The sequence below is a fragment of the Malaclemys terrapin genome, chromosome 8 (genome assembly GCF_027887155.1).
Source record: "Malaclemys terrapin pileata isolate rMalTer1 chromosome 8, rMalTer1.hap1, whole genome shotgun sequence".
In the NCBI taxonomy this organism is placed as follows: Eukaryota; Metazoa; Chordata; order Testudines; family Emydidae; genus Malaclemys; species Malaclemys terrapin.
In genome coordinates this window covers 9,947,689-9,972,701 of record NC_071512.1, presented here as the reverse complement: position 1 = coordinate 9,972,701, position 25,013 = coordinate 9,947,689, and the positions used below count along the sequence as shown (strand labels likewise).

Genomic DNA, 25,013 nt, shown 5'->3' with positions numbered 1-25,013 from the left:
TTCTTAAGAGGTGATTCCCGTCCTTGGACTTTTCTGTTCTGACTAATAGGAGACTGGATCAGAATCTCTTCTGGTTCAAGGTTTAGTTTTGTAAATCAAAACCTAGCTGACGAGATTTCTGAAAAGCTCTGCCAGTATCGTATTTTTTGTTGTCTCTTTCAATATTTCATCTAGATGGATAATGAAATAGCTGGCAATTTCCATATCCTCCTTTTAGAAGTGGGGATAAATTCATTCTGTCACAATATATTTGTTCTTTCCTGAGATGGTTTCATTATGCACTGTGTGACTGAAAATTGTGTGGTCTCCAGGGAAAAGATCAAAGGAACTGCCTTAAATCCAGTTAGTGTACAAACACAATTTTTACTTTAAGGCTCGATTCTCCTATGTATTCCGTGTCCTTGGGTTAAATGTTGATGAAAGTGGGTGGGAACCTCTAAGAATATCTGTTAGAAATTGGATAAAGAGGCTTTTGTGAGAGTTAATATCAGCTTCTTAAACTAGCACTTTTTTGCTATACCCTTTGAGTACTTAATTTAACATACGGCTGTACACTAGATTGACTTTGTTGATGGTAATATCAATCTGAGTTGCCTACATTTGACACATACATAGTGAATAATAGAAGAATATTTCTCTCTTGTTAGTGCAAAAAAAAGTATTCTGTGAGATACTGTGAAAGGGCTTTAAATCATTTTAAAATGAGTTTCATCTCATCTCTTGATCACCCAGAACAGAGTAGTAAAAATCCAATAGAGAACTAACGTAAGAGCCTTGCAGTGCATACTTGCATACCTACACGTCTTAGCTTATTATTGTTATTATTTCTTATATGTAGTATGGTAATGCTTAGCAGCCTCAGTCCAGGACCCCATTATGCTAGGTGCTGTACTAATACAACAAAAGATGGCCCTGTCCCAAAGAGTTTACAATTTAAGTAAATTTAAGGATGCTAAGAATTGTCATGCAAGCATGAGTCTTTTAGTGTTGGGGACAGGAACAATGTATTTGCCTTACTTGTATCTGCCCTGGGCAGATACTAGGTTTTTGCAAGGCGGAAACCTCAGAAACTGGAGGGAAGCTGTCCAGAAGGGCTGATCCTGAGGCTAGTGAGATCAGTCCTCAAAGCTCCCACAGAATTCATTTGTCCAGGATTAGGCCAAGAGAGAGCAATGCCAGGCACCCAGAAGAGTGTTCTGTAATGTACTATTGGACAGGGTAGTCATAGATGGAAAAACTGCATACTGAGCAAGCAGGCTTTAGGCCGAAAAGATTGTGTATAGATCACATCTATACTCTGAGACGATTGATTGAGAAAGGGCTTGCTTACCAGACAAGATTAGCCTTGGGCTTTGTAGATTTCACCAAAGCTTTTGACTGCATTCATAGAGAGTTGTTATGGAAGATCTTGCAACAATATGGGCTTTCCAGAAAGAGAGTGTCCCTCTCTAAGATGATGTATGAAGGTTCAAAATGCTGTGTAAGGACAGAAAGTGGAGAGACTGACTGGCTTGACCTAGTCACTGGAGAGCGACAGGAGAGCTTATCACCTCTGCTTTTCTACATTGTGATAGATTGTGATGCAAAAAGCAACATCAAAGGAAGATACAGGACTTAAAAGGAATAGAGGAAAACTTCAAGATCTTGACTTTGCAGGTGACATTTTTGTGTTGGACCCATATGATGATTCTATGAAAGAGACCACTACCAATGTCAAGCAGGATTAAGAATAATCCAAAAGAAAATAAATCATGATTATTGAAAGAGGAGACAGCAATGAAGGTGCATATGTGATCACTAATGAAGAACATTAGAACATAGTAACATAAGAATGGCCATGCTGGGTCAGACCAATGGTCCATCTAGTCCAGTATCCTGTCTTCCAGTAGTGGCTGGTGCCCTTCAGAGGGAATGAACAGAATAGGGCAATTATGGAGTGATCCATCCCCTGTCATCCAGGCCCAGCTTCTGGTAATCAGAGCTTTAGGACACCCAGAGCATGGGGTTGCATCCCTGACCATCTTGGCTAATAGCCTTTGATGGACCTATCCTCCATTAACTTGTCTAATTCTTTTTTGAACACAGTTATACTTTTGGCCTTCACAATATCCCGTGGCAATGAGTTCCACAGTTTCATTGTGCATTGTATGAATTACTTCCTTATGTTTGTTTTAAACCTGCTGCCTATTAATTTCATTGGGTGATGCCTGGTTTTTGTGTTATGTGATGGAGTAAATAAGCTTCCCTCTTCACTTTCTCCGCACCATTCAAGATTTTATAGACCTCTATCATATCCCCCTTAGTCATCTCTTTTCTAAGATGAACAGAACCAATCTTTTTAATTTCTTCTCAGATGAAGCTGTTAATTACCCCTAATAATTTTTGTTGCCCTTTTCTGTACCTTTTCCAATTCTGTAACATTTTTTTAACTGTATGCAGTATTCCAAGTTGGGCATACCATGGATTTATATAGGGGCATTATGATATTTACTGTCTTATTATCTATCCCTTTCCTAATGGTTCATTGTTAGCTATGTTAGACAATAATGAACCATTGTAGCTATCCCATTCCTAATGGCTAACATTGTTCGCTTTTTTGACTGCTGCTGCACATTGAGCAGATGTTTTCAGAGATCTATCCACAATGACTCCAAGATCTCTTTCTTGAGTGATAACAGCTTATTTAGGCCCCATTATTTTGTACGTATAGTTGGGATTATGGTTTCCAATGTGCATTACTTTGCATTTATCAACATTGAATTTCATCAGCCATTTTGTTGCCCAGTCACCCAGTTTTGTAAGATCCCTTTGTAACGCTTCACAGTCTGTAGTCATTTTGTACCATCTGCAAATTTTGCACCTCATTGTTTGCCCCTTTTTCCAGATCATTTATAAATAAGTCAAACAGCACTGGTCCCAGTACAGCTCCTCAGGGGCACTGCAATTTACCTCTCTCCCTTCTGAAAACTGACCATTTATTACTACCCGTTGTTTCGTGTCTTTTAACCAGTCACTGATCCATAAGAGGACCTTCCTTCGTATCCTATGACTGCTTACTTTGCTTAAGAGCCTTTGGTGAGAGACCTTGTCACCAGCTTTTTGAAAGTCCAAGTATGCTTTATCTACTGGATCACCTTTGTCCACGTTTGTTGACACCCGTAAAGAATTCTAATAGACTGGTGAGGCATGATTTCCCTGTACACAAGCAGTGTTGAGTCTTCCCCAACAAATTGTGTTCATCTGTGTCTGATAACTCTGTTCTTTACTATAGTTTCTATGCTTTACTATAATTTGCCTGGCACTGAAGTTAGGTTTACCAGTCTATAGTTGCCAGGATCGCTTCTGGAGCCTTTTTAAAAAAATTGGTGTCATATTAGCTATCCTCCAGTTATTTGGTACTGAAGCGGATTTAAATGATAAGTAACAAACCACAGTTAATAGTTCTGTAATTTCACATTTGAGTTCCTTCAGAACTCTTGGGTAAATACCATCTGGTCCTGGTGACTTATTACTGTTTAACATATCGATTTGTTCCAAAATCTCATCTATTGATATCTCAGTCTGGGACAGTTCCTCAGATTTGTCACCTAAAAAGAATGGCTCAGATGTGAGCACCTCCCTCACATCCTCTGCAGTGAAGACTGATGCAAAGAATTCCTTTAGCTTCTCCGCAGTGGCATTATCAATGTTTCCTGAGTCCCTAGGTGATCTATAATTGCTGAAAGGATGGACATAGGGATGCCTTTGCATCCATTTTTTTCACACTCTACTTGTGACTAAAATGACCCAAGACCACCTTCTTTCCTTCACATTTCCTAAACTCTTCCAGAAGAGCTGAGCCAAAAGTGCTAGAAAGTTTTTAACATTTTAAATTTTTCTTTCTTCTGTGTCTCTGTCATTATTGTTAACCACAAAAGCTCAAAAATTATGAGATTGGCCTAAAAAACATGAATTGTTTTTTTCTTTTCTTTTTTGTTTTAATTAAATGTTGGGTTCTTGTTATTTGCCTTCTGGTTTCCGAGCCATTAGGACGCACTTGGGTAACATTTTCAAGCTTGTCTTCATAGCCATGAAGGCTACAAACTTTTCTTTTTAAATAAACGCTGGGATTCTCCTCTAAATTGAAGACTCCAGGAGATGGAGTTTAGAGAAGAACACCAACTATCTTCACAATTGCTCCTTCTGACTTTCTTGCTGTACATTCTGAATCCCACCATTGATCTGTGCGTATAGGGGTCCAGCAGACATAGATTTCCCCCCTTCCATTCAGTGGATTCTGTAGCACCCACACCCAGGACCTGCCATCTTTGCTTATCCAAGGTCCTCCCTGGGGGAAGGGAAAAGAGACTGGATGGTTTTGGGGCAAAGCTTTAATATAATATAATATATGGAGATACACCTATCTCATAGAGTTGGAAGGGATCTCGAAAGGTCATTGAGTCCAGCCCCCTGCCTTCACTAGCAGGACCAAGTACTGATTTTTGCCTCAGATCCCTAAGTGGCCCCCTCAAGGATTGAATTTACAACCCTGGGTTTAGCAGGCCAATGCTCAAACCACTGAGCTATCCCTCCCCTCCAAAGCTAGTGGGGATTAAAAAAGTTTCCCCCTCCAGCCTCACAGACTAGGAAAATGTAATACAGCCCCAGAGGTCTCATAAATTACTGCAGGCTCGGGAGACCTTAGGAGTGCAGTTCCAAAGAGAAAAGGGAGTCAGAAGTACTGTCCATCTGCCAGGCTTGGGGCAGGTTGCACAGACTTACCGTGCGGACAAACCCGCTCCCATAATGGGATGCTGTAGGGAAATCCTCACAGAGCTTTCTGTGCAAAAAGCCTCCTCCTCAGCTGTCCATAGGATATGAGGCAGGTTAGCCCTGGTTAACAAAAAGCAGGTCGGAGGCTAAATCCTTCTCTGTGGCTTTAAAAGACTTTTACCATGATCACTGACATCTTGCACATTTTTTTTCTTGTGTAGTCAAGAGTTGGCGAACATTTAGATGATGTAATAATGAAGACAACGTCGCAGAAGCTGCATTTCATTTCTGCTTGTACAAGGTCTTTTGTCAGGCTCTTAATATAAGGAAAGATAAATTTTGTAAACTATGAGCCTCTGGAGTTCTGTCAGTAAATGTCATTTGTATTTGGCTGGCTTATGCATGTTAAGGAACAACATACTATTTTTACTTCCACAGTAACTGTATATTTTGGCCACAAGGCAAGATATACAGGGCCAAATTTCCAAAGGCAGCCTCTGCATTCACACACCTGAGATTTTGACTCTCTCTTTCTAAAATGTGCTGTGGCTTTAGGTTTTGGTAGTGTGGATGCAACATTTAGTGATTTATTGGGCTCTCAATTATCCTGCTACTGTTAGATGTTGACCTCAAACATCATAAACAGGAACTGTAACTCAGGGTCCAGTTCTGATGTCCTTATTCACATTGACTGGTACCTTACTGTACAAGTAATGCCACTGAAATTAATGGGACTACCCACAGGCTAGATCTACACAACGGGGGGAGTGTCAACCTAAGATACGCAACTTCAGCTACGTAGCTGAAGTTGCGTATTTTAGGTCGACTTACCTGGCTGTGAGGACGGCCGCGAGTCGACCGCTGCCGCTCCGCCGTCGATTCCGCCTCTTGCCGCGGTGGATTTCCGGAGTCGATGGCAGAGCGATCAGGAATCGATTTTATCACGTCTTCACTTGACGCGATAAGTCGATCCCCAATAGAACGATTGCTACCTGATCCGGCGGGTAGTGAAGACGTGCCCACAGTGAGTACCTCAATGTGAGTAAGGGTGACAATCTGGTTTTACTGTGTTAATATACCGATAAAGTACTGCGAGTCGCTGTATGACACTTTCATATAATGGAATATGGACTCACTAACTGGTCAGATAAGTCCCTGTGCAGAGATCCTGCACAAGATCCAATGTACCATTTGAGGTCCACTGAAAATCTTATTACAGGATCTTAGTGATGCTCAGGCCCTTGGGCAGGCCCTTTGAACTGAGGGTATGTCTACACTACGAAATTAGTTCGAATTTATAGAAGCCGGTTTTATTGAAATCGGTTGTATACAGCCGATTGTGTATGTCCACACAATAAAATGCTCTAGGTGCTCTAGTCGGCAGACCGCGTCCACAGTACGAGGCTAGCGTCGACTTCCGGAGCATTGCACTATGGGTAGCTATCCCACAGCTATCCCACAGTTCCCGCAGTCTCCGCCGCCCCTTGGAATTCTGGGTTGAGATCCCAATGCCCGGATGATGCAAAACAGTGTCGCGGGCGGTTCTGGGTACATGTCGTCAGGCCCCTCCCTCCCCCGTCACAGCAACGGCAGACAATAGATTCGCGCCTTTTTATCTGGGTTACCTGGGTTACCTGTGCAGACAACATGGAGCCCGCTCAGCACAGCTGAGCTCACCGTCACCATATATCCTCTTGGTGCCGGCAGACGTGGGACTGCATTGCTACACAGCAGCAGCTGCTAACTGCCTTTTGGCGGTAGACGGTGCAGTAGACTGGTAGCCTTCATCGGCGATCTGGGTGCTGGCAGCCGTGGGGCTTGCCTTTTGGCAGTAAATCGTGTATTATGACTGTTAGCCGGCCTATTACAAGTCGGGTCATCGCACATTAGCAGAGTCTTCCCTGAGCAGCAGCTCGTGCAATAGGCCTGAAGACCATCGTCATACACCGCCCCGTATTTGCTGCCAAGCACCCAGAAAGATGCCGAGGGCTATCAGTCACGCTGCACCGTCGTCTTAAGATGTAAAAAATAGATTTTCTCTGTATTCATTTGCTTCCCCCTCCCTCCGTCAAATCAACGGCCTGCTAAACCCAGGGTTTTCAGTTTAATCTTTGGGGGGGACCAGTCTGTGACAGTTGTTTGTGTCTCTCCCTGATGCACAGCCACCGTTCTTTATTTTAATTCCCTGTGCCTGTACGCCATGTCGTCACTCGGCCCCCCTCCCTCCTTCCCCTAGGCCGTCAGATACTACGTTTGCGCCACAGCTCGAGCCGCGAAGCGGTTCACGCCTTTTCTTTGAATTCTGGGTTGAGATCCCAATGCCCGGATGATGCAAAACAGTGTCGCGGGCGGTTCTGGGTACATGTCGTCAGGCCCCTCCCTCCCCCGTCACAGCAACGGCAGACAATAGATTCGCGCCTTTTTACCTGGGTTACCTGGGTTACCTGTGCAGACAACATGGAGCCCGCTCAGCACAGCTGAGCTCACCGTCACCATATGTCCTCTGGGTGCCGGCAGACGTGGGACTGCATTGCTACACAGCAGCAGCTGCTAACTGCCTTTTGGCAGTAGACGGTGTAGCATGAGTGATAGCCGTGGGGCTGGCAGCCGTAGGGCTGCATTGCACCAGCCCCTTCCAGGCGATGGTATATTATGACTGGTACCCGTCGTCGTCGTACTGGAGTGGCTGTCAATCATGGCCACCTGGGCAGACATGCTACTGTCTCGATGATGACGGTTACCAGTCATAATGTACTATTTTCTGCCAATTGCCCAATATTGTCTGCTAAGCACCCAGAAGAGGCCGAGGGCGATGCTGGGTGCTGGCGGACGTGGGGCTGGCAGACATGGGGCTGCATTGCTACACAGCAGCAGCCCCTTGCCTTTTGGCAGATGATGGTATATTATGATTGGTACCCATCATCATCATACTGGTATGGCTGTCACTCATGCTGCAGCGTCGGCTGCCACCTTAAGATGTAAAAAATAGATTTATTCTGTGTTCATTTGCTTCCCCTTCCTCCGTGAAATCAACGGCCTGCTAAGCCCAGGGTTTCCAGTTTAATCTTTGGGGGGACCATTCTGTGTGACAGTTGTTTGTGTTTCTCCCTGTTCCTGTACCTGTACGCCATGTCGTCACTTGGCCCTCCCTCCCTCCCTCCCTCCCTCCCGCCCTCCTTCTCCCGGTCCATCAGATACTACTTTCGCGCCTTTTTTCTGACCAGGCGCCATAGCTAGCACTGGGATCATGGAGCCCGCTCAGATCACCGCGGCAATTATGAGCACTATGAACACCACGCGCATTGTCCTGGAGTATATGCAGAGCCAGAACATGCCAAGGCGAAACCCGGACCAGGCGAGGAGGCGATTGCAGCACGGCGACGAGAGTGATGAGGAAATTGACATGGCCATAGACCTCTCACAAGGCACAGGCCCCAGCAATGTGGAAATCATGGTGTCACTGGGGCAGCTTGATACCGTGGAACGCCGATTCTGGGCCCGGGAAACAAGCACAGACTGGTGGGATCGCATCGTGCTGCAGGTATGGGACGATTCCCAGTGGCTGCGAAACTTTCGCATGCGTAAGGCCACTTTCATGGAACTTTGTGACTTGCTTTCCCCTGCCCTGAAGCGCCAGAATACCAAGATGAGAGCAGCCCTCACAGTTGAGAAGCGAGTGGCGATAGCCCTGTGGAAGCTTGCAACGCCAGACAGCTACCGGTCAGTCGGGAATCAATTTGGAGTGGGCAAATCTACGGTGGGGGCTGCTGTGATCCAATTTGCCAGGGCAATGAAAGACCTGGTGATAGCAAGGGTAGTGACTCTGGGCAACGTGCAGTCAATAGTGGATGGTTTTGCTGAAATGGGATTCCCAAACTGTGGCGGGGCCATAGACGGAACCCATATCCCTATCTTGTCACCGGAGCACCAAGCCACCGACTACGTAAACTGCAAGGGGTACTTTTCAATGCTGCTGCAAGCCCTGGTGGATCACAAGGGACGTTTCACCAACATCAACGTGGGATGGCCGGGAAAGGTACATGATGCTCGCGTCTTCAGGAACTCTGCTCTGTTTCGAAAGCTGGAGGAAGGGACTTTCTTCCCGGACCAGAAAGTGACCATTGGGGATGTTGAAATGCCTATCGTGATCCTTGGGGACCCAGCCTACCCCTTAATGCCATGGCTCATGAAGCCGTACACAGGCAGCCTGGACAGGAGTCAGGACCTGTTCAACTACAGGCTGAGCAAGTGCCGAATGGTGGTGGAATGTGCATTTGGACGTTTAAAAGCGCGCTGGCGCAGCTTACTGACTCGCTCAGACCTCAGCGAAAAGAATATCCCTATTGTTATTGCTGCTTGCTGTGCGCTCCACAATATCTGTGAGAGTAAGGGGGAGACCTTTATGGCGGGGTGGGAGGTTGAGGCAACTCGCCTGGCCGCTGATTACGCGCAGCCAGACACCAGGGCGGTTAGAGGAGCACAGCAGGGCGCGGTGCGCATCAGAGAAGCTTTGAAAACGAGTTTTGTGACTGGCCAGGCTACTGTGTGAAACTTCTGTTTGTTTCTCCTTGATGAACCCTCCAACCCCCCCCCCCGACCCGGTTCACTCTACTTCCCTGTAAACCAACCACCCCACCCCACCCTCCCCTCCCCCTTGCAGAGGCAATAAAGTCATTGTTTTTTCACATTCATGCATTCTTTATTAGTTCCTTACAGAGGTAGGGGGATAATTGCCAAGGTAGCCTGGGATGGGTGGGGGAGGAGGGATGGAAAAGGACACACTGCATTTTAAAACTTTAACTCTTATTGAAGGCCAGCCTTCTGATGCTTTGGCGATCATCTGGGGTGGAGTGACTGGGTGGACGGAGGCCCCCCCACCGTGTTCTTGGGCGTCTGGGTGAGGAGGCTATGGAACTTGGGGAGGAGGGCTGTTGGTTACACAGGGGCTGTAGCGGCGGTCTCTGCTCCTGCTGCCTTTCCTGCAACTCAACCATACGCTCGAGCATATCACTTTGATGCTCCAGCAGACGGAGCATTGCCTCTTGCCGTCTGTCTGCAAGCTGACGCCACCTATCGTCTTCAGCCCGCCACTTGCTCTGTTCTTCCCGCGATTCAGCCCGCCACCTCTCCTCTCGTTCATATTGGGCTTTTCTCATCTCCGTCATTGACTGCCTCCACGCATTCTGCTGTGCTCTATCAGCCTGGGCGGACATCTGCAGCTCCGTGAACATCTCGTCCCTCGTCTTACGTTTTCTCTTTCTAATGTTCACGAGCCTCTGCGAAGGAGAAACATTTGCAGCTGGTGGAGGAGAAGGGAGAGGTGGTTAAAAAGGACACATTTTAGGGAACAATGGGTACACTCTTTCATTACAAGGTCGCATATTTCGGCTTGCAGGCAGCCATCGTAGGCCACAGTGTTTTGGCTTTTTTAACCTTCTTAACATGCGGGAAAGGTTGCAAACAGCAGCGCATTTCCCATATCAAGGATGAATTGGGTTGTCCATTTAAAATGGGGTTTCAATGTAAAAGGAGGGGGCTGCGGTTTCCCGGTTAACATGCGGCACAAACACAAGTAAACCACCCCCCCACACACACACACACACGATTCTCTGGGATGATCACTTCACCCCTCCCCCCCACCGCGTGGTTAACAGCGGGGAACATTTCTGGTCAGAAGAGCAGGAACGGGCGCCTCTGAATGTCCCCCTTAATAAAATCACCCCATTTCAACCAGGAGAGCTTTCTGGAGATGTCCCTGGAGGATTTCCGCCCCATCCCCATACACGTTAACAGACTTGCTTGCTTTTTTTTTGTAATGTTTACAAATATTTACAAAGTTACACTCACCAGAGGTCTCCTGTGTGCCCTGAGGGTCTTGGGTGAGTTCGGGGGTTACTGGTTCCAGGTCCAGGGTCACAAACATATCCTGGCTGTTGGGGAAACCGGTTTCTCCGCTTCCTTGCTGCTGTGAGCTACCTACAGTACCTCCATCGTCATCTTCCTCGTTCCCCGAACCGTCTTCCCTGTGTGTTTCTCCAGTGAGAGAGTCATAGCACACGGTTGGGGTAGTGGTGGCTGCACCCCCTAGGATCGCATGCAGCTCCGCGTAGTAGCGGCAAGTTTGCGGCTCTGCCCCGGACCTTCCGTTTGCTTCTCTGGCTTTGTGGTAGGCTTGCCTTAGCTCCTTAATTTTCACGCGGCACTGCTGTGTGTCCCTGTTATGGCCTCGGTCCTTCATGGCCTTGGAGATCTTTTCTAATACTTTTCCATTTCTTTTACTGCTACGGAGTTCAGCTATCACTGCTTCATCTCCCCATATGGCGAGCAGATCTCGTACCTCCCGTTCGGTCCATGCTGGAGCTCTTTTGCGATCCTGGGAGGACTCCATGACGGTTACCTGTGCTGATGAGCTCTGCGTGGTCACCTGTGCTCTCCACGCTGGGCAAACAGGAAATGAAATTCAAACCTTCGCGGGTCTTTTCCTGTCTACCTGGTCAGTGCATCTGAGTTGAGCGCTGTCCAGAGCGGTCACAATGAAGCACTGTGGGATAGCTCCCGGAGGCCAATAACATCGAATTCCGTCCACACTACCCCAATTCCGACCCGCAAAGGCCGGTTTTATCGCTAATCCCCTCGTCGGAGGTGGTGTAAAGAAACCGGTTTAAAGGGCCCTTTAATTCGAAAGAAAGGGCCTCGTTGTGTGGACGTGTCCAGGCTTAATTCGGTTTAACGCTGCTAAAGTCGACCTAAACCCGTAGTGTAGACCAGGCCTGAGTTGAATTTTACTCTAATGTACTTAAAGGATTGACTTAGTGTCCTATCCTGCCATAGATCCGTAGGCAAAACTCCTATTAGTGAGAATTCCATGCATGGCAGGATACTTTTAATATGGTGAAAGCGAATATGAGCACAGACTTTGGGGAAGGAATGGTCTTCTTGCAAAAATATTGCTGTAGAAAAAAACCATCTGTTGTAGGATTCTGTTCTCATTAAACAATGGAAACATGTTCAATTTTGCTTTTACTATTGAATCTATCAATTGTCAAATATATTTTAAATTGTTAGGGGGTTGAATGAAAACAGTTTTTAAAAAAAATCTATTAGCTATGGTGCAGGGTGGTGGTGGTGGGGGGAGGAGTGGGGAAACAACCCATGCCTTTGTTTTTTCAGCCAAAAGGAAATGGTTCCTTGGGTTTCCAGTCTTTTTTGGGACAAATAACTTGTTTGCAAATTGTCACTAAGCCAGCTGACAAAATAACAAAATTCTGACTGGCAAAGGATGCTAGTAGCTTGTCAAAAAAGTAAAATATACAGATGTCATTTTAAGGTTAAGGTCTCCTGAACCTAGTGATTATACTTTTAAAATTTGCTTGGGAGGGAGAAGGAGGGCAAAGTGGAAAATGTTAATATTATTTTGTATTGTTTGATTTCATTCTTTTATTTATTTATTTTTTCTCATTTATAATGCTTACGTACGCAGGAAGTTGAGGTAGGTTTTTCACTTTTAAATTGTAAATAGCCACAGAATGAATAATAGAATTTGTAACAATACAATGTATATTATATTCTAAACTGTCAATCTCCGTTATTAATGTGTTTTAGCTCCCAGGTTACTTCCCCCCCAATTATACATCCAGTAGATTCAATTTATCAAATGCATATGAATGATATGTTTTTTGCTTTCTTTACTCATTAATTACAGTTCAAGCCTGATTCAGTCATTACCTGTGTTTTCATGCTGAATTATTCATATAAAGAGTAAATGACATATTATTTTTTAAAATCATGACTCCTCTCAGAAGTGCTGAGATGTATTTAGAAAATGCTGTTTTAAAAACAGAAAATTTTTACTTTTTTGTAATTGTTTCATCCAGTTTGTAATAGGCTTATATTATAATTATTTTTAAATTGTTGTTTAATATAATTGTAGTAAAGCGGTTAGGATAAGTTTAACTGGGTGACTCCGAATATTATGGAATTGAGCCATGTTCGCCACATCCTTTACTTCCCGATTAGTTAGTGGGAGTTCCTGGTCTCCTCTCCCACACTCCGTTGTGATGTAGTTAAATAAAGCAGGCGAGTTTCCAGCTTGTGTCTAGACTTATTTTTGTTGCAGTGAGCAGTCTCTTGACCAGATCAGTCCCTTTACAAGAAGAATAAATTAAAAATCAGTGAAGAAACAGGAAGCTGATACCTTGTCTATCTGCTCAGTAGAGAAGGTCAAGAAATATTGATGAAAAACGGAGGGGAAAAAATTCCATGAAACTTTCCATGGAAATAGATCCATTTTCCTATCTGCTGTATTGCCAACTTCAAGCTGAATTCTGCCCTGACCATCACAGAAAAGGGAAGCAGATCTATCCACTGTTGCACACATGCTGGCAGGCAGAACACATTTCCATGTGGTAGTCTAAGGGTATGTCTACACTGCAGTTAGATACCTGCAGCTGGCCTGTGCCAGCTGTCTCAGGCTCAGAGCTTGGGCTCACAGGGCTGTTTATTTGCAGTTCTGGGACCCTCCCACCCTGGGCTCCATCCCAAGTCTGAACACCTACACAACCATTAAACAGCTCCTTTAGCCCGAGCCCTGTGAGCCCGAGTCAGCTGGCACGAGGGCCAGCCGCAGGTTTTTAATTGCAGTGTAGACATACCTAAGGGACCCATAGTAAGGTGCATCCGATTGCTTCTTTGAAAAGATGCAGCAAAAGGTAGTGTAAGCAAGGCTGCAAAGTGTTATGCAGTGGGCATGACCGCGTGTTTGGCATTCCTGTTATGTATTCCTACATCACTACTGGAATCTCAGCCATCCACCAGGGCTTCAAAGACTTGGCAACAGCAGGGCTGCCCAGAGGATTCTGGGGGCCCGGGGCAAAGCAATTTCAGGGGCCCCTTCCATAAAAAAAAGTTGCAATACTATAGAATACTATATTCTCATGGGGTCCCCTGTGGGGCCTGGGGCAAATTGCCCCACTTGCCCCCCCCCCCCTTTGGGCAGTCCTGGGCAACAGTATTTCCTTGAATTATACCTGTTAGTCACCAGGAGCACTGTGGTACTAGCCACCTACACTGAGGACAAGGAGACTCTTTCCGCTGCTCTGAATGCCCCTGCAATGCCTAGCTAGGGGGGAAGAAGAGGGACGAGCAGGCAGTGGAGATAGGGACAAAAGGAAGATAATGGAAAGAATGGCCCTTTGTTTCAGTTGCAGTCCCTGGCAGGTTTCTGGATATCCCACCAGATTGTGTCTAGGAATCCTGGGGGAGCAGAAGCAGGAGTGGGAGACGGGATCCCTTAAAAGGGTGCAATGGATACTTCCTCCAGCTCTGGTCCCTCTTCATTTTGAGGGTATTTCTACATTCTAGTGCCTAAGAATAGCAGTGTGGACACTGCCATACTGGTGGCTAGATACCCCAAGTACAGTCCCGCCCGTCCACCTGGGTATGTATTCGGGCTGCTCGCCCAAGCACCTCAGGGGTGGCAAGCCAGCTACAGAGCTCAGCTTATTAATGTAAGATATAGAGACTTGCACTTTCTGGAGATCACCTGTTAAGCCCCTGATGTTCACCGAGATGGTGGCAGTCACACTAGCCCTAGATTCCATTCAGCCACAGAGAGGGTGTTTAGGGATAAAAATAATGAACATCTGTAATGCACTGTTAAACCTATTACAAGCTTCTGCAGGTTACACAGCTGCATGGAATCATGGGCAGGGCTTGATCAGGCTTTTCTAGTCCTGTGGAGAAGTGTAGATCTCATTAAAAACTCCACTGGTACTGTACAGTTGTGCAGAAATGGATTCTCACACACTGGAAGAACTATCCACATATGTTACTACCGATCCTGGTTTAAAAAAAAGCTGTGAAACTGAATGCGTTTCTGTGCAGCAGTTCTGATCTTTTGATTCATTTTTTGTGTGTTTAGAATTAATTTTTTAGCCAATCTTATTTCCAGTTATATTTTTATTTTATCGCCTTCAATGGCAGACTGTGCCACAACTTGCCATAGAGAACTATCAGCTACATTTCTGCACATTTTGATGTCTCTTTACATAGAGAGGCATTAAATGGCCTAATATCAAGAGAACCAACACAAAGTCAATGCATCACTTAAATCATCATCTTAGGTAGAACTTAAATGTGACAAACTTTTTTCTGGGCCTTCTGTACAGAAATGAATGGGTAATTTCACCCTTAATATACCAGTCAGCTCCTGGCTCGGCCAGAAATGAATGCCATCAGATTGAAACTGTAGTGTTATGTTTTCTTTTGTTTTGTATTGCTTTGCTTCACAGTCGAGCAGTTGTCTCTCTAAAGCTGCATGTACTAATTCTTTACTCTTTTATAAGTCATTAAAGCTTTTATTAAAAACAAAACAAAAAACACACCAACAAAACTCAAAGGTTTTCTTCTCTTTTATAGTTTTTTTTCTTATTTTTTGTTGTGTATTTTCCTATGGTATTTTGGCATGAAGTCTTGTCATGAATGTTCTAAAATAAAATTATTTCAGCTTTTTTTTTTTTTTGCTCTTTTTTTTAAAAAAAGAAAGATAAATAGGATTGGGAGATGGACTAGACATAGGTTTAAAAAATTCTATATTTTGCACCTTATTAAGCACAAGGTGTGTTTGCAGTAAAATGTTCATGTAACACTGAAGTTAAGCTAAAACCCTTCTCAAGTGCCTGTACATTTGCATTTTGTACATCAGGTTTATCCTCCACTCCTGATTTCAGAACTGGTTCCATATGCCAGCAGCATAAGAAATCTTTCGTGGGCTATGAATTATTAAACTGTTTCTGTTGCTTTAAAAAAAAGGCAGCAAAATATGAACACTTAGAAAATTGTAAGTAGGAAAAAGAATATTCTGCTACCAGAAGAAAGGACTCGGTTTAAAAAAGTCTCATTAATCAAAAGTGATTAATGCTTGGTAAATCCAGCAGCAAAGCATAATCAATTACAAAACATTGTATGAAAATAAAATTTTCAGCATAACAAAGCTAAGGAATTCAAAGGCAAGGCTGAGTCTTCATTCTTGGTGCCAGATCCTGTCCTTTTGAAGAAAAAACCTAGAACGCTTTTGATGCCTATAAAATAAATTATAAATAATCATCTTTGCTGAAGCTGCTACTGGGTATCATAACTGTCCTTGGTCTTTACAGGCTTTGGGCCAGAGTTGCTTACCCAAATGGGATGGCACAGGAAGCCCTATTCCACTCTCCAATGATATAGTCAATGTAAGAGCCAGGCAGAATTGCATCCCCAGTGCTTACTGAGCACAGGAGGCCCCCATCCATCCTCCTCTAAGGGTGCAAGGTACCCCCAGAGGAGGCTATAGGCCTACAACCACTCAATGCCAGGTCATAGAGTGAGGCCAGCATGCAGCAGGTTGCATTCCTTACGAGGTGCAAAGGGTGAGAAAGGCACAAAGAATAATATGCAAACAATTATAATAGCATTATATAAATCCATGGTGCATCCTCACCTCAAATCCTTTGTTCAGTTTTGATCACTTCCGTTCAAGAAGGCTATGTGAGAGGTATATGGAATATACCGAAACCAAATAAAGGGGCTTTTGTTTGAATCTACATACTTCAGGGCATAAGCTGATGGCCTGCTGGAGCGATATAAATTTACCCAACATATAAACATTTGCTAGGAGTATAAAATTCACTTTGGGCAGATGCATGAAAGGGGTTTTCTGTGCTTTCTGCTAGAAGGTTTGTATACACTTTTTAAAAAAAAAAAAAAAAAAACAGGGTATTTGTTGGCCAGATACCCTAGTGGCTTCTGATAAATTACAGCAGAAAACATAGGAAATAACTTATGTGAGAATCTGAGTTACATAAAATACAAAACAAAGCCATAAGTCACATTGCAGAATAACGTTTTTACAGCTGAATTACAAACTCCTATCATAATGGAAACATGGACAAAAATAGTTCAATTACATCATTGCTACTAGGTGTTTGCTCTGAAGTGCAGAGTTTAAGGTCAAATTGTGATGTACTACCCTACAGTAAATCTGGAGCAGATCAGTGGAATTATTCTGGATTTACACTGGTGTAGGGTAATTGGAGAAGCCTGATTTGGCACATCCTGCATCCCCCAAACAACATACTATCTACATTATTGCCATAAGTTGTCACATGGCATTGTAAGATGCTAGGAAATGTTCTGGAGATTACAGAAGTTATTTGCTGAAAATCCAGATTTGGAAAAACATTTTTGGCAGAGGGCATTAAAGTGAAATGCTGAATCCTGTAAGCTTTTCTTAATTTTCATTTTCCCAACGGTGTTCAGTCTGTATCTTATGATGTACTGTGCTAATGGTTTTATCTGTTTAATTTTTATTTTATTCTCAGGGAGCAGTGAGAAGGCAGGTATTGTTTGTAAAACTGTAGAGAAAGACTGCTTACATTTTCTCTAAATTTCCTATTTTTTCCCCCCCATTTAGGATGATTATTTCAGAAACTGGAACCCAAACAAACCATTTGATCAAGGTAAAAATATTTCATGATGTACACATATACCTCTTTCTCTCTCTTTTTCTCTGTCAGAGGTGGGCTGTGCTGCAAAATTAGATCCCGCTTCAGATTTATTCAAAGTTTGGGATACCTTAAAGCTGAGGATTTGACTTAGCCTTGTATTTTACAACTGTATTTTTTCAATGCTCTTCCATTCCTGTTTGCATTTGGTGGTAATGTGTATACTTAGAAAGATACACTATAACTGGTAGTCAAGATCTAACAATGCCATCTGAAATGAATTACTTAACATACATTAACAGTTGTTGAAAACTGAGTTAAATGGGTGTTTTTGCAACTTAAATTGTTTTTATTGTCTAACACTCAAGTGCCTATTACTTGCATTCAGTGGCATTTTAAGTCTGAGAATGGACTGCAGAATTGGTTCCCAAGGGAAGATGCTGTTGTATATCTGCGGCTGACTCAGACACTGGTACTAGCTATGACTCCTAAAACAATTTGCACTTTCTTTGCCTTAGTCAGTTAAGTCATGGCAATATTCCCACCATCTATGAGTTCTTGTCTAAGGCCTGGTCTACACTTAAGTCAACCTCCTTTTGTCAGAGGTCACCAGGTCACCAGTCCTCACCAGGAGCGCTTGCACCAACTTAAAAGGGTGGGTGTTGGACCTGAAACCTGGCTTTCAGCTCCCCGTGGAACCCCCAGTTCCCAGCTAGCTGAGAGCCCAGGCTCCCAGCACCAGACAGGGTGCAGAGCTGACAGGTGATGTAAGTAATGCATTGTCTGTACAGACGCTGTGTCGCCCTAATCACATCGAGCCGAAGCGCTACGCCTCTCGTGGAGGTGGGGTTATTTGGTCGGCGTAGTGGGGGACTTGCATCTGTGGAAGCAATGCTGTAGTGTAGACACTTAGAGTTAGGTCGACATAAGTGTCTACTGAACTCCGTAGTGTAGACCTGGTCTAATTGGGGAAATGAAGTAGCATATTGATATCGATGTAATAACACTGTCACAGATCCTGGCGAGTGCCCTTTTCTGGCCCCTCACTGGGACTACTGTGAGGGGAATTCCAGCCTCTGTGCTCTGGATTCCTATGGTGTTTCAAGCTCCTGGGGCCTGAATGGCGTCCAGGCACTGCCCCAATCTTGGGGTCCCAAGGCACACTCTCAGGGTGCACACTTTCTATCTGTCCCCCCCTTCCAAGTGTTGTAACCCACTGTCCATCCACCTAGCCCCTCTGGGTGCAACACTTACCCTTCAGACTCCCCCATATTTAAATGCATCCCTCTCCCAGAACTCCACCCAACATTCGTGAAGCTTCTGGCTTACAGTTTCAGTCTCCCAGGGGCACACAGTAGTTGTGAAGCAGTCAACACACGTTGCCCAGTAACATCTTTATGCTCATATTTAATCATGCAGAAGCATGTGAGAGTACGTTTTATACAGAACAATAAAACATCTTAAAATTAATGACCCTCACTAGCTCACCCTTCCTTTGGGAGATCATCTGTGTTCTGTAGGTCAGGCAGGCCAGGGTCCTCCACCCCTTTGCCTGTATCACCTCTGCAGCACCCCCCTCATGTTATTCTGGTGCAAGATGTTCCCCTCCCAAACTCCCCTTCTCCTGAATCCCTTTATAGACTCCTGCTAGGGTCACCTGCTTCTTTTGTTCAGTCTTTTGGTATTTTTCCATGGCTCTCAGATTTCCCTCGCTTCAGATAAGGGTAGGAAGTGTCCTCTCCCAGCTACAACAAAGCCATTGTCCCAAGGTGTTGTACTTGGAATAGATGAATTGAGTGCTAATCGCTCCCCATTGTCTTTGGCCTGGTAGGGACTTTACACAGCCCTGTTAATTCATGTGGATCCATATCCAATACAGTTTCATAAAATTATCCACAATTCAGAAGTGACACAGACAGAACAAATTGTCACAGACACCACTAGAGCCGTGCTGGTGTAACTCCCGGAGTGCATACTTCTATTCTGGAATAAGTCTGTCCACATAGGAGGGCATCCTGGTATAATTATGCCACTAAATTTCAACATGTAGACAAGCCCTAAAATAGCAGCCAAATGAGAGAAAATGCCTACGTTGCAATAATACAAAAGCACAAACAAGGAGACCTTAGGATGACTGACTGAATTCTAGTGTTCAATTGAGAAAACATGCTGCTCGCATTCCGCTTACCAAGAGAAAGCAGCATTAATACAACATGCAAGCTGAAGAAATGGAATTTCTGTTTCCTGCCAAATTTTATTCACATCTGATATTTCAATATGTAATATCAGATACGGTGAAAAACAGGTTATGTATCAAAATATTTACATGCACAACCATACCTTAGTATAGTGTCTTACTTGACCGCAGGAACCTCTGTCAGTTCACCATCCCTTAGTACTCTGCACTGCAGCTTTCAACAGTGGTTATGTGCAAAAATATCTTAGTTTGGGCTAGAAAACATGACCCATAACCCAAAGGTGAGTATTAGCAACTGAATCATACTGGCACCGCAAGGATTGTTTAAAATCTGATTGTCCTCCTGAGTGTAAGGAAGCTGGCAGGGGTAAAGAAAATGTTCTGAAAAGGAAGGATGCGACCTACATAAGACTGTCCTCCCTGCTATGCACTGAAATAAGTCAGCATTCAGCAAGGATTGAAGGAGCCAACTAGTGCACAGCGGCACTGGATATGGGCAATCGGACTCAGACAGGCCTGTCACAAAAGATACTGTGCAACCAACCCTGGTCCCTGCCCATAGAAACCTGGTAACATTAAGCAAGCGGGTCAGCAATCTAAGGAGCCCAGTGCACCAGGGCATGCATCCTGGGATAGGAAAAGAGAAACACGAGTTTTCTGTGTAACATGGCCAGCATGATAGACTAGAAGCAACAGGAAAAGAAACCTGTATGTCTTGCTAGATGGGTATGTGGAGTAGCGATGACCTACAGAATGTTCTCACAGCTGACACGTTGACATTTGGAGACGGAAATGCACTCTTCGGGGAGTAGGCCTGGTAGTGGAAGACATTTGTCCTGGGGAATCATAGCAGAATGTCAGTGGACACACTAAAAAGCCATGATATTGTTAGGTGTTCTGTGCTTGACAGTTGGTGTCAGTTCAGTAAAGGGCAGTGGAAACAAAGAAACCATAACAATCCTTTTGTCTAAAAGGCAGTCATGAAAGTAATGCAAATTGATAATAGGCCATCACTGTGTCGTTAAGATCAGAAGACTCTGTTTTATCTTGGTAATCATTATATATCCACTGAACCTCATATTCAGAAAGGCAGCATCTTGGTGACCTGCCATTATATAATAGACTCTGGCACTGAGACACTAATCGTCCCTGTACCTCAAAAGGGCATAGAGTGGAGCTACTTGCAGTTGCTTTTCATTATGTTCTTGAGCCTTTTTGAAATGTGCCTTTTCTGGGGAAATACGGGGAGCAACTAAGTTTCCCCAACAGACACTTCCTTTTACGTTTACCTGGACCCAGCTATCGCCTCTTCTGTGGGTAGCATGTACCGATGTCTATTGCATAGAGGGCATCTCTGTTTTTCTGTCAACTGCACATTTTTCCAGTGTACAGTGCAATGTAAACCTTCAACTGTTGTGCACCAAGCCACCCAATAGGAGAATCAGGGCCAAGGTGTTTCAGCTATGAAATCTCAGACAAATCATTAACCTGTTCCAGAGGCCAGGTTTTCCTGGCCATGTGATGCAGGATTCTCTGACTAGTATTGTTTCATTACATATCTCTTAAGTTATAGAACCTCCCGAATCATCACGTCTTTAAAAATGTCTCTCTCCTGCTTGTGTGTCCTAGAATTTATCATCTCTTGCTTTCCAAATGCAATCTTAGGGCCACATTTTTAGAAATGTCAAATTATACACACAATCACCACAATACTGATGAAATTCACCCCGTGCCGAAGATTCAGTACAATCCATTACACCAGCTAAGCCCTATTTTGAGGATGAAGGAGGATTTAAGTGGTGAGTAAACCTTGTGCAGCCCTCCTTGCAGAGGTGAATTTAACTCCCATTAGCTACAAATGTCCAGTTAGATGGATAGGTAGTCAGATGGATGTGTAATCATTGTGATTTCCCAGACAATAATGGTATTTGTGTGAGCAGACTATACAGACACATTGTTAGACACATAGTTAAACTCAATTTGTAAAAAAAAAAAAAAAAATGGGCCATCAATTTGTTTTCTTTTAAATTCTGTATTTACATATAACTTGACTTTAAATAAATATTCCACATGCTTCTGTTCCTACTCAACATTATTTGAAACTTTTTATTATCTTGCCTTTCCTGAGATGCTGATCTTCTTGCGTTCTTAGAATTTTAATTATGTCACTTTCCCTGCTTCGAGTTTGTAATTGGTTTGCTTTCAAACTTCTAATCTCGCTGCTCCCTCCTGTGACTGCATTGTTCCCTTTGCAGGGCTTTTGGAGTGACTCTGCACATCTTTTCCAAAGACTCCCAAGTGTGGCTATTGTATTCTGACTTATTATTAGTATCCATGCTTTAAATTAATGATTGAGCAATTCAGCAATAGGACCTCATAAATTGGTAAGTTATATCACAAAATGGATTCTCAGACAATTAACAGAAGTGTTCTGTTTTCCTAAGGACAGGACAAGAAAAATGATGAGCAACTTACAGGCATTCTGAGTCAATAAATACAAAAATACAATACACTTTAGAATGCCTGTAAGTTATTATCTTTGAGAGTGTCATTAAGGTCTCTCTCAGAAGAGGAAAATAGATGTAGACGCCTCATTTTTATCTAACATTTTTCAGTTAGGTTTTCAATAGTCAGAGTGGGGTGAAGTATTCACATCCCTTTCAATTTATTGAAAAACACACCCATCCTGTGTTCTGAGTGCCTGTACAGATATTATAAGAACAAAACCAATTCTCACCAATCTCCAATATGTAAATACACATACTCCGTCATGTAGCCAGCTATTCATGCCTCCCCCACACAAAAAACCTGGGAAAATAAATGAGCCTTGATCTGATGGTCAAACAAGTACAGCTCTCATGAACCAAGGCAAAAATGATAGGCCTCTCACCGAGAAGGATCTGCCTCCAGTGTCCCTGTGATTAAGCTAATGGATAGTAGCTGGAATGCTTATTGTTTAAACTAACACCTTAAATTGTACCTGGAAATGCACTAGAAGCTGGTGCAGATCCTAGAGCCCTGTTGTAATTTGTGTAACCAGTTTTGCCCAGTTGATTAGCAAAGGAGAAAAGAACAATTAACTCAACTGCTAAAATTGATGTGCAGTGTTCATGGTATGTAATGATATGCAGAGTGTACCCAACATAAAAACTCCACAGGCAAGAAATTGCATGTGTGCCTTGCACAAAAGCTTGGGGGCAAAATTCTGTTCTCAGCTCGGGGGCAAGGCATCTTCACTGATTTTAAAACTCAAAGTAGAGTAACTGAGAACAGAATCTGGCCCCTGAGCTGTCAATATGAGAGCTTAGGGAGAACCCTGACTTTATGGACTTGTGAAGCCACACATGATGGGGAGCTACTGGCCTCCAGCTTGATCTCTTTTACCCCAGAGAATCCTGGGGCTGCTGGTCATCTCCTTGTTTCTCTTTTCACTCTCTCTTCCTCTGTGAGTGTCAATGAGGGCAGGAATGTGTGGAACAGAGGGAGAGAAAGTTAGAGTGGATACAATAATGAATGTGAGTTACAGAATGAATGAGGAGGAAGAGTGACTCAGTGGAGATGAAAGAAGGAGAAAAGATTGGTGAATGAAAGGGTGGACTGAATGAGTGAGATGCTAAAGAAAGGGATGCAGGGAATGAAACTTGGGGTGACCAGACAGCAAGTGTGAAAAATCGAGACGGGGGTGGGGGGTAATAGGAGACTATATAAGAAAAAGCCTCAAATATTGGGACTGTCCCTATAAAATCAGGACATCTGGTTACCCTACTGAAACTGTATGCATGTTTCAAACTTGAACTTTGGCTGTCATTTGTTTTCCACACCAGGAATAAAGCAGGAACTCCACAGAGAGAAACAGGTTTCCTGAGCCGTGAGACTTTCTGAGATTTCAAAAACTTTCCCGTTCCATATTGGGACAAAAAAGAAACACGAAGTTTTTGAGAGAGAGACCCCAGTACAGCCAATGACCTGGTGATTATGGCACTCACCTGGGAGTTCTTCCATTCTCCTACTTCCCAGGGGAATGCCCTGATGAGCCAGGCCATTTGCTGTTCTGGGGTCTCTCTCTCAAAAACTTCAGATGTTTCTGTTTTGTCCCAATGTGGAATGGGGAAATTTTTGAAATCTCAGAAAGTCTCATTGATCAGGAAGCCTGTTTCCCAGCCGGCTCTCTCTCTTTGGAGTTCCTATATCCATGTGGAAAGGGTACTTCAGTGTGGAATGAAAGGGGCAGATGATGCTTTTTATCAAGCTGTGAATCTGTAATAAAAGCCCATTAAGAGTGTTGGGGGAGTTTTTTTCAAAAACCTCATAAGGGATTTAGAAGCACAAAACTTTGAATGGGACTTGTGCTCTTAAATCCCTTGTGAACCTCTGTGCTTCTCAAAGAAGAAAAACAAAAATGCACATCCTAGTAAAGCATTGCAGAATTCTGAACTGTCTTCTGTACAAGTATCTTATGCACAGTGTTACTTGGATTTCTGGCTGTGGGCAAAAAATATGAATGATCTGAGAGAATCTTAAATTACACCAGGATGCCTTGAAGTGATTCAAACAAACACATCTGTTACAGACTCCTGTCTGTTTAGCAAGGGAAGAGGTAATTTCTCTTGCATGGTATAACCTCTCTTCCTAGAATATGCAAAGGTCTGTCTTTAGAAGGAGGAGTAACTGAACCATGCACTGTAAGGGTGAACTTTACCCTAGTTCAGAGAGCTATGCACCTCTTTAGTCTCAGGTAAGCCTTATCTGGAGTGCTTAAATGGTGCAATAGGTTTTCACTGGCCCTCTGTACATTGGCAGAATTCTTCTAGAAAGAACTACCAAAATAAAGAACAGTATCTTGTTATGTGGGTTTCTTACCAAAAAACCCAAATAGGATTTATAATAAAACCTAGTTCTTTTCAATCGGAACCTTTCAAAGGAAGTAAGCATCATTATCCCCACTTTATATTTGGGGAAACTGAGACAGAGAGGTGTGAAGTGACTTGCCTAAGGTCAACCAGCAGGCCAGTGGCCAAGCCAGGAGTAGGATCCGGGTGTCCTGAGTCTCAGTCCAGTTCTCTATCAACTAGGCAATGCTTAGCCTTAGATCAATTACATGCACATTTACTCCAAGGCTGTAATTTCTCCCCATGGCTTGGGGATGAGACATTCACCTGTGGAAGCTGTAGTTCAATTTTAAACCTAAAAATGCCTAGATGATCCTCTGTATAGTGTATGAATCTGTAGACACAGGCCTTTTCATATGTCATTTCTCCAAAGACGAGGAAAAGAGAAAGGTAAAAAACACTGACTTAAAATGTAAGACTGTGATATTGACCAGATTAAACCTTGGTGAAAGATAAAAATATTATTTGAAGAGTAAGTGTTGAGATAAAAAGAAAGGAATGTGCTCTCTGTACGTGTGCACATAATCCACCACACTCGTCTTGTCTGGCAGTTTCCAAACAAGGGAAAAGGAACAGTGAGAAGGATTTATTTTAAAGTTCTGAGGGCTGCTAGTAAAAGCAATAGCATTTATTTTAAAAAATTCTCTTTCTTTTAGATTTTCCCCATGAAATTAAATTCCATGAAGTTCATGTTAG

The 25,013-nt window shown here is 43.6% G+C and overlaps 1 protein-coding gene across 2 annotated transcripts in view; it reads left to right on the top strand.

The window, feature by feature from the left end:
• SPOCK1 (SPARC (osteonectin), cwcv and kazal like domains proteoglycan 1) overlaps positions 1 to 25,013 on the top strand; it is a 495,316-nt gene that overhangs the window by 176,044 nt on the left and 294,259 nt on the right. For both annotated transcript variants that reach the window (XM_054038315.1, XM_054038316.1), the window contains exon 3: positions 17,201 to 17,246. In XM_054038315.1, the coding sequence (XP_053894290.1) occupies positions 17,201 to 17,246 (46 nt within the window). The remainder of the gene's footprint in view (positions 1 to 17,200; positions 17,247 to 25,013) is intronic.